General features: G+C 37.9%; 1 protein-coding gene across 8 annotated transcripts in view; it reads left to right on the top strand.

Moving 5' to 3' along the window:
• The window catches only part of Itsn1 (intersectin 1), a 195,182-nt gene that overhangs the window by 43,881 nt on the left and 135,671 nt on the right, over positions 1–15,630 (top strand). For all 8 annotated transcript variants that reach the window (XM_010608686.3, XM_010608684.3, XM_010608685.3 and 5 more), the window contains 3 exons: positions 5,003–5,062; positions 7,358–7,450; positions 8,731–8,794. In XM_010608686.3, the coding sequence (XP_010606988.1) occupies positions 5,035–5,062; positions 7,358–7,450; positions 8,731–8,794 (185 nt within the window). In that variant the 5' untranslated portion in view covers positions 5,003–5,034. The remainder of the gene's footprint in view (positions 1–5,002; positions 5,063–7,357; positions 7,451–8,730; positions 8,795–15,630) is intronic.

The raw sequence follows: 15,630 nt of genomic DNA, 5'->3' as shown, positions 1-15,630 counted from the left end.
ATATACACATATATATTTGCATATATATACACACATATATATTTGCATATATATACACACACATATATATTTGCATATATATATCTATATATAAATGAATGAGTGAATGGCAGGGAATGTAGCGCAGTGGAAGGCCCAGTACTGGTATAATCCCCAGTATCATCCCCCCCTCCAAAAAAAACCGCACAGTGATCTTCCTGCCTCAGCTTCCCGAGTGCTGGGATTAGAGGCATGTGCCACCATGCCCGGCTTAAATTTTTTAATGAGGAAATAAAAATTACTTTCACCAGCCTGCTTATATATATTGGATCAGTATTGCTTTGTATTGTACATGGAAGTAGAACCTCTTCCTGAGTAAATCAAGACCAAGAAAAAGTATAAATAGTGTTTATTTTCAAGTAAGTTCTAAATAAGAGGTATCATAAATGAGAAGAATATGAAAAGTAATATGTTAAAGGTCTGACTTGAGAGTAAAAGCTTTTTGAGTTCTTACGAACATTTACATTTTTTATATGTGGAAGTTTGAATAAATGGAAAGACCTTAATGATGCAATCGAGGTTGAACATAAGATACATGAGGCTGCGTTTTTTTGTTTGGCCAGTGCTGGTGATCCAATCTAAGGACGTACACGTACTTGGCAAAAAAGTCCTGTGGGTGAACTAACAACCTACCGTTTCACATTAAATCTTTTTTAATCAGTAAAAAAGTATACTCTAAAGTAGTGATAAAAATCGTAGTATTTTGAAGACACAGACCAGTGAACCAGTGGCTTATTTCCAAGCGTTGCATACTGTGCGTGATTGCCTGTGCTCACTTCTGTATGCGTTCTTTACTCCAGCTTCACCCCAGGCACCTGAATAATGCATTGCACTGTGACATTATAATGGCCATGACCCAGAGGTGATGGGAATGTTTAAGCTCCACTGTAATCTTACGGGACCACTGTTTTATGCAGTCCAGTATTGACTGTAATGCTGTTATGTGATAGGTGACTGTACACTAACCTGCACGTACTTAAAGTGTACCGTGGGTCAGTTTTACCATAAACGTACACCTGTGAAACCGTTCACCATTCCCGAGAGAGAAACCCTTCCATTCTGAAGCTTCCGTAGAATCTTACTTCTTCTCTACTCCTATCTCCAAACGATTGATTGGTTTTATGTCACTACTGTTTAGTTTATATGTATTACAAATTTTATGAAAATAAAATTATAGAGCAAATATATTCTTGGATTTTTAAAAAATTCATGTGTTTCATTATATATAGCCTTTATCGCTAAGTAGCATTTCGTTGTATGGGTAGATTGTGACTTATCCATTCATCAGTTGATTGACATTTGGACAATTTCAAATGCTGTTTGAATTCCAAATTTTGGCTCTTAAAAATAAAGCTTGATGTGAGCTTGATGCCTCCATACAGAAATATATAAATTTGTATTTTATTTAAATAGCTTAGAAATTAGTGGCTGGATAGAGTGATGTAGAACTTTAAAAAAAAACACATTTACTTAGCTCACCATTCTGGAGGTTCAGAAGTATGACATCAGCATGTGCTTGCTTTTATAAGAGCCTTATGGTATATGGCATCATATTGCCCTTACAGGAAGCAAGATACACCAGCTGTGGTTCATGCCTGAAATCCTAGCACTTGGGAGGCTGAGGCAGGAGGATCACCAAAATTGGAGGCCAACCCAGGCTACATAGTGAGTTCAAGACCAGTTTAAACTGCATAGTGAGACTCTGTTTCAGAAAAGTAAAAACAAACAAACAAACAAAAAAACAAGAAGATGCAAGAGAGAGACACTTGCCTTATAACAACCCATCCTTTCAGGAACTAACTAGACCCTATGAGAACTTCTTTGGTTCTTCCTATGGGCGGTGCTCTCAAGACCTGATTACCTTTTTTTAGGCCCCAGCTTTTCAGGTTTCTGCCACCTCACTGTGGACCAAGCTTCTAGCTATATCACTTTTTTTAAGCAATTTTTAAAAATTGAAGTACACTTTTACATTCCCACCAGAATATGTGGGAGCTCATCTGCTCCACGTCCTTGCCAGCACTGGGTATGATCAGTCTTTTTCATGTTAGCTGTGATGGGAAGCAGAATGGCACATTATCATAATTCTAATTTAGGCCGGGCATGGTGGCGCAAGCCTGTAATCCCAGCACTCGGGAGGATCGCTGTGAGTTCGAGACCAGCCTGGGCTACATAGTGAGTTCCAGGTCAGTCTCAACTATACTGTGAGACCCTGTCTTAAAAAACAAACAAACAAAAAAATTCTAATTTACCTTTTTTTTTTGGATATTGGGGATTGAACTCGGTACCTTGCACTCGCAAGCTCAACGTCCCAAGATCAATCCCCAGTACCCAAAAATAAAAACCAGTAATACTAGAAGGAGTCTACCTAAACATTATAAACACTGTTTACCAATACAGCAGTCAACTTCTAAAATACAAATACTGATACTGTCGCCATGAAAATCAGGCAATACAGAAATGACTACTGTCATAACTTTCATATATTGGTTTGGGTTAATAATGTAAGTCTGAAATCTTTATTTCCAGAAGATAAAGATCCTGAAAATCTAAGCAACTCATCTGCAAGATGATTAGCACCAGTATGAAAATGTGGTAAAGCCTAATGTAAGCTGGATACAAAGAAATCAGTAACTTTTTTACATTTTGCAAAAAACAGCCCTGAATGGGAGTAAAAGCTAATGAGTGGGAGAGAAAGCTAATGCAGACCATATTCTTCCCTTATGCATGTAAATATTTGTTTCACTGTGTTTTCAAAATCCAGAGCTTTGTCATTTTTGAAAATCTGGAGAAAAAAATATACATGACATGTCAATTTTTATGATTTTTAAATGGGATAAAATACATGAAATGTTTTGGAAATTCTGAAGCTTGCCTACATAATACATTGAGTGAGAAATAGTGGAGAGAGAAGAGCAGCTGCGGCTTTGAAGTGGAATTGGCACGCGGAGTCTGCTTCAGAACGATTCTCAGCCTTGCACTTACCTTTTTTGGCCTGACTGGAGGTGCTTTTTCCTTCCCCAAAGGCTGCCATAATCATAAAGAAATCATGACAGATGTTAACTCACAAGGGAAAAGACGACAGTAGATGAAACAGTAAAAGATGACAGTAAAAGAAATTTTAACAGTTGTTTTGCAAACCCTAAGGAATGAAGGAGTGGTGACTGAGCTCACAGAGGACATAGATTTAAACCTGTGTCCATACAGAGGCCAAAAAAGAGGTGCCGTGGCCAGCTCACCCCAGGGATACCTTGAGAGCCTTCTTCAGGCCTGGAGACTCCAGGTGTTCCCAGGGCAGTCGCTGGAAGTTGGACTGGAAGCCTCCACCCAGGTCTTTGAGCCATTCCCAGCATATGGGTAACAACTTCAGTCTCCTTCGGTTCTGGTGAGGAGCTGCAGGGTAGAGGAGTGAAGGGTGAGTCTGAAAACCAAGGGATCATGTGCAGTTAATTCTGCACACTGAAATACAGATCCTCAACCTGTCTCTCCTCAGTACAGGTCTAGATGGTGCTGGGCGCTTCTCACCCACCCAGCACTTTGTTCTCTGGAGAAGGTAAGCAGCTTCCATGAATATCAGTGAAAAGATCACTCAGTATATGCGAGCGTCGTACAGGGAATCTCTCTTTGGTCCACATGCCATGCTTCTGAGCTGTTTTGAGTGCCTCATTCTTAAGTATAAAGGAGCATCCAGGGGTCACTAGGTTGTAAGGAAATCCTCAAAAAGTAAAAGAGACACCCAGCCCAATTAGCCAACACACACAAAAGGAACATGGAGGAACCAAATGATGCAAGAAACAGGAAAGCTAAAAAAGCAAATGAAAAATAAATCAGAAGTTGAAGTATTGGCTGGGGATGTTGGTGGCATACACCTATAATCTCAACAGTTGAGGCTGAGGCAGGAAGATTGCTGTGAGTTGGAGGCAAGCCTGGGCTACATAGTGAGACCCTATCTAAAAACCAAAAAACAGCACATAAAAAAGTTGAAGTATCCATTAAAATTACAGGAAAAGATAGAGTTCTGGGAACAAAGTGTAGAGAATAAGAAAGAGCATTTGAAAATTTTGAAATTTAATGTTACACCATAGTTGGAAAAATATTCCATGAACAGATTGGAAGATCAAATTGAGATACATTTCTGCAAAAGACTGCCCTTTTAACCATCTAAATTTATGTAAATTTTGTCTCTAGTATTCTTTTTGTACTTTTTATTTACTTTGTTGTCTAAGCATACAGAGAAAATATTCATTAAACTTGGAATTTTTTTAGTTGATGAAGAGGAGTGGCTTTGTTTCACATTGTTCGTGAACAATAATGCATATAAGAATTTTTGTGTATTGGATTTATGTTTAGGATTTTGGGCAGACATTAGGTTAATACGAATCATTTAGAGCCTTTCTCGGAATCCTTAACAGCAATTCAGATAATGTTCTTTATGTGTAGAACACAAGTTGTGAAGTTGCTGTTGCTGCTCAAATCCCAGCTTGGTCACTAATTGTCACTTAACTTTCGTTCTCCTCCTCTGTGATAGGGGTGTGGTAGTAAGAGTGCCTGTGTCAGGTGTGTGGCAATGATTAAAGGAGTTTAAGGCTTATAAATCACCGAGTACAATGTGTAGCATATAATATAATAAGTGCTCAATAAAAAGGTGCTGTTGTGACCATCAGGTAGATGGGATGGTGTATAGTCCTTGTGCTATATTTAAAAAGTAACAAGGACAGCACTGGTGTGATACACTAGGTTGCCCTGAGCTACTGGCATCATCACTAGACTGAAAGCTTCTTTTTGCTAAGTCCTTCATAGGCACCACTGAGAGACTCAGAATGAATGGATGGATCCCTTCATTCAGCTTTCCCTTGTAGAGGTATGCCTAGTCTACCGTCAGCCCTCTGGTCAGACTGCATATTACTGTTTTTAGGTAGACTGGAGTGAAGTGTTTGTAAACTTAAACATTGTATTTCAATTACAGGCAGCAATTAGGAAGGCAAAAATAACAGAACCATGGCTCAATTTCCAACACCTTTTGGTGGTAAGTTTTTGGAAATTTCTCTTTTCTGTTGTACTTTGCAACCAGATTTTTGAAACAGTGTGGCGATAAACTTGCAATGAAAAGGTACAGAGAAAGCACAGTCCACCTTCTTGTATTTCATCATGTGGTTTCAAGAATTATCAACTTATGGCCAATATCATTAAATCTGAATTCTTTTGAAGTCACTCCCGGTTGTATAGTTTCATCTGTAAATATTTTAGTATTTGTATCTAAAAGATAGGGACATTTTAAAAGATAAGTAAGATACCATTATCAAATTTATAAAAATTTGTATACCGCATTATTGTGCTTATAAACTTTAGATCTGTGTTCCCTGGTAGTCAGCCATTTTTCGTAGAGCTGGGTTCAGGCTGGGCTCCAGGGAAGGTGTGTGCAGTGCAAGTGGTTCATGTGTCTCTACAGTCTCTTAGTTTGGGAGCTCTTGTCTTGGTAATTTGTTTGTCAGAGTGACTGTATCATTTATTACAGACTTTTTCAAGACCTGGATTCTAAGTGTGCTGTCTTTTACTTAAGTTTATTGTTTAGAAACAGCAGTCTACATAAAATGTGTTTTTCAGGTAATTTTCTTGAGCTCTTGAGGAAATTGTTAAATGTCATTCTTGTTTACTAGCCCAGTATCTTTTCAGCAACAAGAGTGCCATGTTAGCAAGTTAGTCTGGACAGCTGTCTGATCTAGTGGTTTTGAGAAGAGTAAGGAGGCACAAAACGGTCCTGAGATCACATCTGTAAAAGGCACTGTGAATGCCAGTGCAGGCATCTGTAGCCTTTTCTAGATCTTTAATATTTTGTGGGGGTTTTTCCACCTTTTTTTTTTTTTTTTTGTCTTTTTGAGATAGGGCTTTGCTATGTGCAAAGCTAGCTTTGAACTCACTTTATAGCCCTGGCTGGACTCAAACTTGCAGCAATCCTTCTGCCTCAGCCTCCGGAGTGCTGGGATTATAGGTGTGTGCCACCACATCAGGCCTCTCACCTTCTTAATTACTGTGCAGTTTTATGTTTTTTGATTTCCTTTTGTTTATACATATAGGGATCAGTTTTGACAGGGAATAAGAAACCCTTCTAGAAGTTACAGGTCTGTGAGGCCTGTGAGCGAAGGGACCATCCTTCTCAGGAATCACTTTACTCTGTAATTTGACACACACAGGGGTTTGGTAAATATTTTTTCATGACTGAATGGATCCCCACTATTATTTTCATTCCAGATCCTATAGAGATGGGATTGGCAGTGTTTACTCTCTCCCCTTTTTGGTACAGGGATTGAAGCCAGGGCCTTTAAACATTTTTTTTATTTTGAGACAGGGTTTTACTAAATTGCCCAGGCTGAGCTAATACTTGTAATCTCCTGCCTCAGCCTCCCACAGTGCTGGGATCACAGGTGTGTGTCACCACACTTGGTTCATACTCATCTTTTGTATGAAACATGTACATTGTAGGTTCTTTTTGGGAAAGTATCAAAACCTTTAAAAGCTTTCTGTGTCTATCATCTACAAATATTTTGCTGAATTTGTTGGCAGAGACCAAAGATCAGAGAGAGGAAGTCTCAGAAGTCAGGAGACATCAGGTCAAAGAGCTGAAACAGAAGAAAAACCTAAATCCCATTCTCTTTGGTTGGCTATTAACTTTTATCAGAATATTCTTTTTAGAAACAGCTTTAGTGAGAAAGAATTAATATATCATATACTTTATTGATTTAAGCTGTACAGCTCAATGATTTTTAGTAAATTTATAAGGTTATACAACCAACCATCATCACAATATTTGAATATTTTTATGACCCAAAAGCATTTCTGTGGAATCACACAGTATTATAATTGTTATATGAGGCTTTTTTGGGGAGACCAGGGATTGAACTCAGTACCTTGTTCTTGCCAGGCAGGTGTGGCACCACTGAGCTAAATCCCTGTCCCTAATGAGGCTTTTTTTATGCTGGGAATTGAACCCATAATTCAGTCAACTTACACATTTAACATTTTTTTCTCATAATTTGCCTTGACATTTAAAGTGTCTGAGAGTGTAGTTAAATCATTAACCTTCTACATCTTCAAATAATCCTAATTGTAGGATTATGGTAAGTTTCTAAGAAGGAATTTGTGCTAATTTTTTTATTGGTTCTGATTTACTCTTAATTTTCTAACTTTATTGCATAACTGCCAAAGAAAACCATGTTAATTTAACAAACCGTTTATAACACACTGATAGAACCTGAAAGTGCTGTGGAAATTGTGTTGTCTCTTTCTTGCTGAATAACTTACCTGTCTTTTCTTTGAACTGTAGGTAGCCTGGATATCTGGGCCATAACAGTAGAGGAAAGAGCGAAGCATGATCAGCAGTTCCATAGTTTGAAGCCAATATCTGGATTTATTACTGGTAATCACAGTCTGTATTTTCACATTCTCACTTAGCAGTGGTCCGATTATCCCTGGATGTGTTATTCTGCAAAGCAGAATTGGGCACGCATAGTGAAGGGGACAGCTTATTAAAAAGGACAGCTTCAGCCTGTGTTTGTTCTCTCTTGTTTTTCTGGTGATGTATTCAAACCTTGTTTATAATCCTTAGTGTGTATTAAGCCGCTTGTTTGGGGCATCACTGATTGGAATTGGTTACAGTCAAAGGAAGATTCTCTAAGAAAGGTATAGTTAGACAGTGGCCCTGGAGCTAAATCACTGGCTTAATTTTGATCCTAAGCTAGTTTAGGAAACTTACCAGATTCTGAACATTTACATAGTATTCCCTGCTTGATTACTCTTCTGGAATTCACTTTAGGAAAAATGCTATATACATTTCTTGAGGAAATGTTTTTGGATGTGTTTGTGTCATAGCTTTCTTTAATTTATTTTTCATCATTGATCTTTTAGACACTGTTACTTTCTGTCTCTCTCTCTCTCTATATATATATATATATATAATTTGGACTATAGGTATTGGAAATAGCAAAGAATTCTTTTTATAAAGTAGATGTGACTCATGAGTAGTTTTCTGTAGAGGTGCTTTGTCATAGTGTTAGCTTTCCCTTGTAACAAAATACTTGAGATAATCAACTCTAAAAAGGAAAGTTTTATACTGAGGAAAGGTTTCTGATGGCTCACAGTTTTGGAGATGTCAGACAAGGTCTTTTGGCCCTGTTACTTTGGGCCTGTGATGGCACAGTACCTCGTGGTGAGAGCATGTGATGGAGGAAGGCTGCTTCTCTTGTGGCTGGTGTGACAGGGGGGAAGGGAAAGGTCTGGGGTCCTACTCTCCCATTTGAGGGCACAGCTCCAATGATCTGTGATATTCCACTAGCCCCTACCTCGTAAAGGTTCTGCTACCTCCCAAGAGTGCCACGTTAGGGGTTAAGCCTTTAACATGTAGGCTTTTGGGAGGCCTTTGATGTCTAAGCTGTAATAGTCATGATGGGCAGCTAGCACCTTAGTTAATAGCAGGTTAAAGTGGACGCTCTATCCAGCAAATGCTAGGACTTTCTTAGGTGAATTTTTTCAAGTATTCTGAGGTCAGTGCTGATGGATTCATTTTACTGTTGCTTGACTTTTATTGTGTATTCAGTTCAGTATTTATAGAATTACCAGCCTCTTTCCTGTTTTTGTAATTTTCTGTGAGATTTCTGTCCGCTGTTGTTTTTTCTGAAAAATTTTTCACTTAATTTACAGGTGATCAAGCAAGGAACTTTTTTTTTCAATCTGGGTTACCTCAACCTGTCTTAGCACAGATATGGTAAGTTGAAATATTATCTAAGTAGAGTGAAATAAAATATTGTCCTCTTCTGTGTATTTGTTAATATATATTGATTTCTTATGGTATATGACAAGAGAATTGCATCTCTGTGCCGGAATATTCCTAATATCTTTACCAAAGAAGTACTTCTGAAAAGTGTCATTATGATGCAGAACTTAGGAAGAGCAGGGAAGGATAAGATTTGAATGATAGCGTCCTGTCAAAATGTTGAACTTCCAGTTGAAATGCATACGCTTTGATATTTTCTTACCAATTTATTTTGGCTTCATCCACAACAGTGATACTCATTTGACTGTCCCACCATTTTTGCTTTAAAATGGAAATGTACTTTATCTTTTATTACTTAAAGAATAAATGGTTAAGAAACTAATTTAGCTCAGTTGTGCCACTGCCTGCCTCCCAATCAAGTGCAAGGTCCCGAGTTCGATCGCCGGTACCAAAAAAAAAAAAAAAGAGGGTTAATGGAGGTTAGAAATAATCAGTATTTACTGCAGCATGGTACATGATGTTTGTTTGTTTGCTTTGTTGTTTTTGAGACAGGGTCTCATTACATAGTTGAGACTGAGCTGGAGCTCACTATGTAGCCCAGGCTGGTCTCAAACTCACAGCAATCCTCCTGCCTCAGCCTCCCTAGTGCTGGGATTATAGGCGTGCGCCACCACGCCCGGCAGTATGGTACAGGATGAATGTATAAAAGATAATTACTGAATTCTTTGACTATCATGTTCGGCAAGGAGGCTTCTGAAGCACAGGAAGAACAAATAAGAAAGGATGGCAAATAATAGTTTTGGGTTCTAGATTCATGGCTTTGGGGAACCATGCTGAGTTGTGTTGTCAGTAAGAGCCCCTATTTTACCCCAAAATGTGATTCTTACAGTTAATACTTTTTCCCCCTGTATTTACTAGATTTAGGAAGGCAGCTTTCTATCATGGAAAGAGAACATAACTTATAGTCATATATCTGAGTTTAAATCCCACCTGTAGCACTTTCTGTCTCTATGATTTGAAAGATATAGTTATCCTCTTTGATCTCAATTTCTTAATCTATAAAATGAGAATATATTTTGTATTTTTGTCACAAAGATACTGAGAGAATCAGGGCAAAGCTGTACATAAAGGACCTTATGTAGTTGGCCCTCAAAAAAAAAATCCAGAAGAATAGCTGTTAGCACCGGAGACTACTATATTCCATATAACCAAAATGTCTATGACTTGTCCTTTTAAATAATCTATGTTTTTATTTATAATCTTGTGGAAATTGATAAAGACCAGTATAGCTTCTTGTGGCTGTCAAGCAGTCTTTAGAACTCAGCCTAAGTTTTTCTTGCTTAAAGTTCATCATGAAATTCGTGTTCTGAAATAGCAAAATTTTCATGGGATATACATATTTTTTTCATTATTTTGGATACATTCAAATTGAAAATAAGTGATCCCTGATTCCTGTGCTGGTTTGGGCGTCCGTTCTTTCCTTTTTCCTGGTTGTCAAGCCTGCTGGCTGCTGGACTGTCTCTTTCCCCCATCAGCCTGCTTCTACAGAACCCTTTTAGTTGGAACTATGGTCTGCTGCAGCTAGGAAAGTCAAAGGCGCAGAGGGAGAGATGTCTGGCTCGTGAGCAGGGTCCTGCCGCACAGGAAGGAGCTCCGTCCTGTCAGTCACGTGCTGTGACTGCTGTGCTATTTCACTTGTAACAAGCTTCTTTGTATCTGGGTGCAGGACCCTGCTTCACACCTTCACCCACACCTCTCCCTGCAACTGCTTCCTCAGGCTTAACTAATCCTCCACCGAGTTGTGCTTTTCTGTTGTATTCCTGATTTTTGATTTTTTATTCAAGAAGCATCTTTGATGGATGTTCTGCTGCCAGAACACCTCACTCCATTCCATGTTTGTTTATTCTTTCAACACTGAAAACACTTATCAGATTTCTGCTATGAGTCAGAGATTCTTGTTAATATGAGGAATATAGCTGGGAACAAATAGACAAAATCTGCCCTTTAATCAAAGCTATAATCTAGTGCAAGGAGATAGTTGATAACCACATAAAAATTATTACCCAGTATTAAATGTTATAGAGGAAAGCAAGGTATTGGATGAATTTCACTTTTATCAATTAAGACAGTTTTTAGTTTTATAAGTTATTTTTATTTTAGTAGCCCAAAGTTGTTTTTATTTTTAGCTGTATATCTAAAAGTCTTTTATTCCCCCTTTTGCCATGCTGAGGATCAAACCCAGGCCTTTCACATGCTAACAAACACTAGCACAAAACTGCATCCTCAGCCCTGAAAGTCACTTTTGCTAATTCTTTTTACATTGAGAATTGGCAACTGTTCCTAGTCTGTCTTCTCTCTCTCTCTCTCCTCTCTCTTTCTCAAGCTGACTCTCTTGACTCTGGACTTCATTTAAAATACAAGAAGGGTGTAGACTGTTAAGAAACATACTGTTACAGTGTTCTCTTGCCATGTAGAAACTACATTCCACTTAACTAGTTTGTGAACTGTGAGGGCTACTTATCTCTCCCATCTAGTTTCCAGTAAAGAATACAAGAAAGCCTGAATTCTCAGAAGATAAAGTTTGGTCAGTGTGTATAATGCCAAATTGTAGGAGTGGCCGAGATGATACATCTTCTTAGAAATTGCCTTATTAACAAAAAACTGGAAGGAAACTGGCCAGTATCCTTTTGGCAACTGAAATGCTTAAAATTGTTTGAATCGTGCCCTTGTGTGGAGGAGTTGGACAAAGCAAGAGGATAGATAACAACCAGAATGTGCAGGAAGAAAAAGAAGTAGGGGCAAAGAGGCTGGTTGAGGGCTTGAGAATCTCAGGTCACAAGACCATAGAAATGGCGAGAAATGAGGAGCGCCACCTGCAGGGAAAAGAAGGGAGCAGGATGGATTAGACAAGTTGCTAATCAGGTTCCAGGATGAGATAGGCCAGGGACCTCATGACCATACAGTTTAGGACTCTCAAGTATATGTCAGAAGGGCTTCTGCCCCACATCAATATCAGTTTGCCAAACTCCTTTATCACGCCTCTCCTCAAAGTTACCATGGACTCTTAATCCCCTGTCCAGCACGGCTTATTTCTGAGTCGTGGCACTGAGCAGGTCAGCCAGCTGTCCAAACGAACACGTGGGAGCCAAGCCCGGTTCCTTTGTTCTTCATCCTGGATATCAGCACATCAGCATGTATTTTTAACTCCATTTACCCACTTCAATTCCATTGTGCCACTGCTTTCTATCACCTTGATTTGTCACCTCATCAGGTCCCACAACTATAGCATCTACATTGGATTCTCTTTCACATTTCCATTCTCCAAACAGCAACTGGTTTAAAAAGTAAATCCATTATACATATTGAAGATATACTCCTAAGTGAAATAAATAAGTCACACATGTGTAAATACCGAATAGTTTCCCTGGTGTAAATAATCTGCAACAATGCATAAGATTCTAATAAGATTACTGACATTTAGAAGTGGGAAGAAAGGAGCTAAAGGTGTAGGGAAGGTGGGATGGGTAGGGGAAGAGTAAAAAGGGAAAAGGAAAAAATGTGAGAGAATGAAAAGATGAAAATAAAGTGTTTGCAGATGGGGAGGGGAGGAGGGGGTGAAGGGAGGGCAGAGGTAAGGGGGAAAAATGAGAATCAAGACTTGTCATGTAGAGGTACAAGATCCCAGCAATGAATGTAACTATACTGTATCCCTAAAATGTACCAATAAACTCAATTAAAGCTGAAAAAAAAAAGAAGTAAATCCATTAAAACTCTCCATTGAGAATAACATCCAAAGCCATTCTCACAGCTACAAGTCCTGTGTGATCTGCCCTTTCCCCAATACTAGACTGAACTCAGGGCCTTTGCATTGAGTTATATCGCCAGCCCTTTTTATTTTTTATTTTGAGGCAGGATCTTACTAAGTTGCTCAGGCTGGATTCCAATTTGTGGTCCTCTTGCTTCAGCCTTGTAAGAGTGCCAGGGTCACAAGTGTACAGCAGCACACCCAGATCTTTTTTCTCTTGTTTTGCATCACTTCCTTTCTCAATTCTGTCCTCCAGCATTTACCCTTTTTGTTCTTTGCCTCAGAATTATTGCACTTCCTTAACACCATTCTAAACCCTCCTATAGCTGGTTCATGACCTTTCAGGTTTCAGTTTGTCACTAGAGGAGTTCCCTGACAAACTAGCCTAACTAATGCTCCTTCTGCCCACCTACTCCTCTTTCTTTTTTCTTTGTATCTTAATAGCACTTAGCACTGTGCAGAATAATCTGATTTCTTTTTAGTGTCTCCTTGCACCAAAATATAAACTCAATGAGATCAGATACCTTTCCTGTCTTTTTCAGAGTTAAAATTCCAAATCCTAGATAGTGGTTAAATCTGTTTTAATTTTTTAAAATTTTAAAATTTAATTTTTTAATTGTTTGATAGTGCCTATGTCCCTCCCCCCATTACTTTTTGAATGACCAAGATAGATTAATCTGTGTTATGGCTTGGCCTTTTGTTTAGCTTAGTGGTCCCAGGTAGAGGTGAACAAGCTTGTGCTGAAGAGGTAGCATCCTAAAGTGGGCTTTTGCCCTGTGGCAGTGAATGAGCTGGGGTTGAGAAGTAGGCTCCTCCCTTATCCCACGGTATACACTGTGTAGTGTCAAAACTGCCATGCTTGTATCCAGTGCAAAATAGCCTGCTAACACCAAAATTACATTGTAGTTCTTTTTATTTTTAAACTGAGGTCATATAAAATACCATGTTAATAAATCACTTGGCTTAGCTTTTCATGCCCTTTTGTTTGTGGATATGGGGTGGGGGGAATGCATTTATGAAGCTCTGGGTTCAGTCCTTGATACTATAAAAAATTAAAACAATATACTATTAGTTCTCTTTGTAAACTGTATTTTTTGAATATGTAACACATTAACAAGGCTCTAAAGCCAAAACTATACGAAGGGGGATACCCAGAAAAGGCCACTCATACTCCTATTCCTTATTGTCACCACTTATTTTACTATTTTCTTATTAACCCTTGTTTATTTGGGGGGCAGAGCAGGATATATATAATATATATGTGTATATATTTATTTATTTATGTTATTATTATATATATTTTTAGTACTCGATCGAACTCAGGACCTTGTGCCTGCAAGGCAGGTGGCAAGGTGTATATATTTATATTTAGATCTCTTCCTTCTGCATTTAAGATAACCTCTTATAAATGCTGTTTTGTTGTTCACTTTTTAAACTCTTAATAACAACTCCTGGAAGCCACTCATGTCACTCTTTAGAAATCTTCCTTATTTTCCTTTTACATTTTTGTAGTGCACTCACGGTGGAGGTGGAGGATGTACTGTGGTTTATTCAACCAGTGTCCTGTGTTTAGGTTATTTCCAATGTTTTGTGATTATAGGTAATGCAGCAATCATTGAGTTTCTGTACGTGTGCTTTTATCCTGTTAGAAATGTGTCCTCAGGGTAAATTCCTAGGCGTGTGATTACTGAGTCGAAGAGTAAATGCTTATGTAATTTTCCTTCATGTTGTACTCTTCATCTCAGCCCTACGTGTTTCAAATAGCTTTTCATTTCAGTCTGAACAATGTATTAAAATCATTTTGCTTACAGAGTCATATGTAGTAAGTATGTGCTGATTTAGCATTATTTTTACTTTGGAAATTTTATGAGTTGGATTTCACTATTGTTATGCATACAGTTTGTTGAGGAGAATTAGTAGTAATGGGTTAACTTGGGGAAATAACGAAGTGGGAGACGAAACAGATGGCAGAACTGAAGTGGGGTTTTTTGCAGAGAAGCACTGAGAGGTAAAATGTCAACACCCTTGCATTGTTTTAGGGGTCACAGAAAGAAAGGATAGAAAGCTGAACCTTGTAGGAGTGACTACATCTCCATTAAATTCCTTTCAGTTTTCTGTTATCTAGGAATCTCAGCAATTATATTTTGTTATTTGAGAAAAAAATTCTTTTAAGAACCACAAAACTCACCTGAATGTTAGAATTGTGTTAGGTGGTTTAAAATTCAGCCCCTAAAACCTGGGGATTACATGTTTCTTCTCCTTGCCCAGGGAGACACTTTAATGGGAAGGTTTTTAAGAAGCAATAAATTATTCTAATTAAGCCATTATCAGAAAATGTCTTTTCCCCTACTGTATGTAGGCATTAATTAACGAGGTCTTTTTTTCCCCTGAAAGCCATTTCAAACAAAAAAATACTTGTAAATGAAGGAAGGTTTGCTCTGTCATTTGATTTATCTAACTTTACCTTATAAAACCTGAAAGATAGTACAAAAATAAAGCAACTAGGGACTAAATTCAGTTATGAATATAGCAGCAAAAACCAAAACTTAATCTACTTACTAAGTAGAATTTCAGTGTTTGAAAAGGATAATGTTGAGTTTATGCCAGAGGTGCAAGACTGTTTTAGAACCAAGAAATTCTATCACCTTTAGACTTTATCAGCAGATAAGAGGAAAAAGAAAACCTGTGATCAGATAAGCAAATGAAGATTAGGCCTTTGATAAAAAAATACAGTAATTTATTTCTGATAAGTTGAAAGGGAACTATTTAAGTATGTCAGACTACTTTCCAAAACAGTCAGTACCGAACATAATTTTAAATAGTGAAATACTAAAGCCCTTTCATTTAAACTCAGAACTAAACAGGAAAGTTTAGAAGTGTATTAGAAACAAATAACAACAAGATTGTTATAAATATTGGAAAAAAAAAAGGTAATGCTCCTTTTTGGGGTTATGTGATTATTTACTAAACCCAAGAGATTTTTAGTTTTTAGTTTTTTTTTTTTTTTTTTTTTTTTTTTATT

The sequence above is a fragment of the Fukomys damarensis genome, unplaced genomic scaffold (assembly GCF_012274545.1).
Source record: "Fukomys damarensis isolate Sample0158 unplaced genomic scaffold, DMR_v1.0_HiC HiC_scaffold_24, whole genome shotgun sequence".
NCBI lineage: Eukaryota > Metazoa > Chordata > Mammalia > Rodentia > Bathyergidae > Fukomys > Fukomys damarensis.
Note: the sequence above shows the minus strand (reverse complement) of the source record. Positions and strands in the feature narration are given on the sequence as shown.